The sequence below is a fragment of the Sinohyriopsis cumingii genome, chromosome 14 (genome assembly GCF_028554795.1).
Source record: "Sinohyriopsis cumingii isolate HCF-2022 chromosome 14, ASM2855479v2, whole genome shotgun sequence".
NCBI classification, from domain to species: Eukaryota; Metazoa; Mollusca; class Bivalvia; order Unionida; family Unionidae; genus Sinohyriopsis; species Sinohyriopsis cumingii.
In genome coordinates, this window is record NC_142974.1 from 64,248,428 (window position 1) to 64,252,821 (window position 4,394).

General features: G+C 35.6%; 1 protein-coding gene across 1 annotated transcript; it reads right to left on the minus strand.

The window, feature by feature from the left end:
• Positions 1–281: 281 nt before the first annotated feature.
• LOC149784012 (uncharacterized) lies at positions 282–3,490 on the minus strand. The gene has a single exon (XM_089932111.1). It carries the CDS (start codon positions 3,264–3,266, stop codon positions 2,145–2,147), a length of 1,122 nt encoding a protein of 373 aa, XP_089788237.1. The 5' UTR covers positions 3,267–3,490; the 3' UTR covers positions 282–2,144.
• Positions 3,491–4,394: the final 904 nt, after the last annotated feature.

Here is a 4,394-nt window from a genome sequence, read left to right on the forward strand (position 1 = left end):
CAAAAGCAAGACCTGAAGCTGAAATGGTATGAAATCAGCATCACAGAGATGTGTGCATATCTTTAAATATACATCATCATTTATGTGTGGATAATGACTGTTTTGAGAGGTACCACTCACAACTTTGTAATTAAAGTGTGGATTTAATTCATGTTTTTATATGTACATATGTAAATATTGGATTTATTCTGTAGGATTCAAAACAGTTTACATGACTGGGATTTCTTGTATGATGGGATTTAGGAGTATATAAAGTGGAAATATGTGAATAACAGACACTATACAAGGTAAGCTCTATTTTATTCACTGAAATCCAGAAAAAACTAATGATATAATGAATATAAATGTAACCATGTTTTCATTGTCAGTTTCTGTAGTCAGTCATGATTATGCTCTAGTATTCAGCCTAGCAACCAGCCTCAGTAATCTCAGTAACTGATATGATAGTATTCAGCAGTAGTGAGACTAACTACACAACAGCTGTAGTAGAAGTGAAACATCAATGACTTTCAAGGCCCTGGCTTGAGGTATTCATTTCTCAATGGCCTTCACTGACCTTGAATGACCACACTGAGCCTGAAAAAGTACAAATGGGTCTTGTCCTGGTGCAAAATGAGACCTATCTAAGGGATGCCTGAAAGGGAGAAACAGTACAGCCTTTAAGAATGTCAATCATATTTTATGTGGAGGTTCAGGTCCCTGAGAGCCCTGATAACCTGTACATATTTATTACAAGCAATGACCAGTAACCCATCATTGTTGCTGTAAACTGGAGAAAGCCTGATTCATCAATGAGAGAGCACATCTTGGCAAGTGTTGATGTTTTTCTCTGCATCAAGTGACTTCCATGTTGACTACTACATTTAAAGGGTTTCTCACCAGCAAACACATGTGCTAACAAATCCCAGATCAGGCTAAACAATTTCACATCGAATTGGTATGTCAGGTGCATTTTCAAACTGAATGCCTTGACAGTATTCTGGCAGAACCATTTACCATAAAATCTCACTTCCAAATGCCATCACTATTGTGTATCTTGCAGTATGATGTCTCAGAACAATTTCACACATTACCAGTATTGCACATCTGAATGATTTCTCTCACCAGTGTGCACCCTAGAATGTGTCAACCAAAAACAAGTCTGGTTAAGCAATTGCCATCTCATCTCACATCTGAAGGGATTCTCCCACCAACTTGCACCTTCACATGTCTTGACATGTGAGAGCTTTGGCAAACAAAATCCCAATTTCCCACACGTGTTATATACAAATGGTTTCTCAAGACAGTGTATCTTCTAGTGTGATGGCAAATAAAAGTTCTGGCTAAATGATTTGGAAAATATTTCACACTTCAATGTTTGTTAACAGTCTGAATCTTCCAGTGTGATGAAAAATCGAATCACATTTAAACAATTTGCCACATATTTCACATCGGAAGGGTTTTTAAACAGTGTGGACCATGTATCATAACAAAAGACAGCTCACTTGATAGAATTTCCCTAATATTTAATATCTGAATCATTTCTCACCATTCTGCACCCACATGTCACAACACACGACGAGTCTCACTGAAAAGGTTCCCACCTATATTTCACATTACATGTATGTGTTTCTTGCCAGTGTCTTCAGGTCTGAGGACAAATTAGAGCTATCTATTTTCCCCACATTTAACATTATAACAAAACTAGAGCTCTGCTTAAGCAATTTCCCATACATCATATATGAATGGTTTCTCACCGCAATGTATATTCTCTTGTGATGACAAATAGAAGCTCTGGTTAAATGATTTTAAAAATATTTCACACTGGAAACGTTCGTTACCAGACTGAATCTTCAAGTGTGATGACAAACTTGAATCCCATCTAACAATTTCCCCATATGAATGGTTTCTCAGAAGTGTGGTGTGTCTTTTTATCTTGATAAATAGAACTTCACTCAGAATTGCTCACATATTTAACATTTTAAAGGATTCTCTCCATTCTGCAACCACAATTAACAAAAAATAATGACTATCACTAAACAAGTTTATAAATATTTCACATTTAAAATTAATGCATCTTGCCAGTTTGAATCTTCATTTTAGAGGACAAGTTGAGCTCAGTCTAAACAATTTCCCCAGATATTTTATATTTTGAAGGATTATTTTTACCTGTGTGTCTTTTTTGAGTGTTGTGACAAACCAGACCTCTGCCTAAACAAATCTCCACATATTTCACATTTGAATGGTTTCTCACCAGTGTGCATATTCAAGTGTGATGACAAACTAGAGTTGTGAGTGAACAATTTCCCACAAATTTTACATCTGAATGGTTTCTCACCAGTATGCACCCTCACATGTGATGACAAAGTAGCCTTCTGTCTAAAGGATTTACCACACATTTCACATTTGAAAAGCTTCTCACCAGTGTGTGTCTTCAAATGTAATGACAAACTAGAGTTCTGACTAAACGTGTTCCCACATATCTCACATTTGAATGGTTTCTCACCGGTGTGTATATTCAAGTGTGATAACAAATTATAACTCAGGCTAAACAATTTCCCACATATTTCACATCTGAATGGTTTCTCACCAGTGTGTGTTTTTAAATGTCGTGACAAATTTGAGCTCAGACTAAACAATTTGCCACATATTTCACATTTGAATGGTTTCTCACCAGTGTGTACATTCAAGTGTTTTGACAAACTAGAGCTTTGAGTGAACAATTTTCCACATATTTCACATTTGAATGGTTTCTCACCAGTGTGTATCTTCAAGTGTGATGACAAACCAGAATTGTAAGTGAACAATTTCCCACATGTTTCACATTTGAATGGCTTCTCCCCAGTATGTATTTTCAGGTGTGACAACAACTGAGCGTTCTCTCTAAATACTTTTCCACATATTTCACATTTGAATGGTTTCTCATCAGTGTGTATCTTCAAGTGTGATGAAAAACCAGAGCTATGAGTGAACAATTTTCCACATATTTCACATTTGAAAGGTTTCTCACCAGTATGAATTCTCAAATGTTCTAACAAACTTGCGTTCTGTCTGAACAATTTCTCGCATACTTCACATTTGAATGGTTTCTCACCAGTGTGAATCCTCAAATGTTTAATCAAACTAGAGTTGTGAGTGAACAATTTCCCACATGTCTCACATTTGAATGGTTTCTCACCAGTGTGTATCTTCATGTGTGATGACAAATTAGAGCTCTGGCTAAAAAACTTCCCACACATTTCACATTTGAATTGTTTGATTGGTTTCTCACCAGTGTGCATTTCCATTTCATTGTGTGATCGCAAATTTGAGTTTTGGCTAAACAAATTTCCCACATCTGAATGTCCTTGTGGGTTTTTTGTGTTTTTTTTTTACCAATGTGTAGTTTCATCTGTGATTACAACTGGTGTTCTTGATATAAAAAAATAAATAATATTCCATCTGTTTGCCATTTGAATCGTTTGCCATCGGTGTACATCATCCTTTGTTTGATCTCATCTCAATATTTGGAATCGGGTCATGATTATTACTTCCGGTTCTGTACCCACCACATTTAGTACTGAACCGGAAGTAGCATCACTTTTTTTTATAGAGAGCAATTTGATTCTAGTCTCGTTTGGTAGTGAAACAAGATTTAGATTTTCGCATTCTTGATACTGATCTAAAAGGTAATGTATATTTCTTTATAATATATACATTATGGTGTGTTTATCTGGAAGATTTTGGGCCACAGTGCATTGTGAGTAATGAGGCAGTATTTATGATATGGATTTTTAACGTAGCTTAAACAATTTTGTGCGGCAGTTTACATATTAGTGATGTCTGCCGCAAACATGCTTCACCCAGTCACATTACCCTAACACCAGGCCGATCTGTCCTAACAATAACTTCTTAATCTTGGGCGTCTAGTGCCTAGCGAGGCAGCTGTTAGTACCATTTTATTTGACCGGGGTTAGAATTCGCGACCTCCCACATCCGATGCTGACGCTCTAACCACTTAGACCACCGGAGAGGTCAGTTATGGGGCAGCACTGAGAAACAAATGTAGGAAAAATAAGTGACTCAAGTCCTGTAGTAGAATATTAATTAAATTTTAAATTGGTATAATGACAGATACATGATATATTTAAATGTTGTGTATAATAACTAAAAATAGAAAAATTAATTAAAAATAAAAAATTAACTTTCCCTCAAAAAGTGTAGATATATAGTATATGTTAATTAATAAAAAAATAAAAACTTAACTTTCCCAAAAAAGGGTAGATATAAAGTATATGTTAGTGATGATATTATTAGCACTGATATATTTCATACTTTATATACGTTCCAACGGAGAATATTTTTCAAAGCGTGTCAGAGAAAATATGTTTAATCTCTGTTCCGCCGTCTACTAGTGATCGTATGCTATGGACATG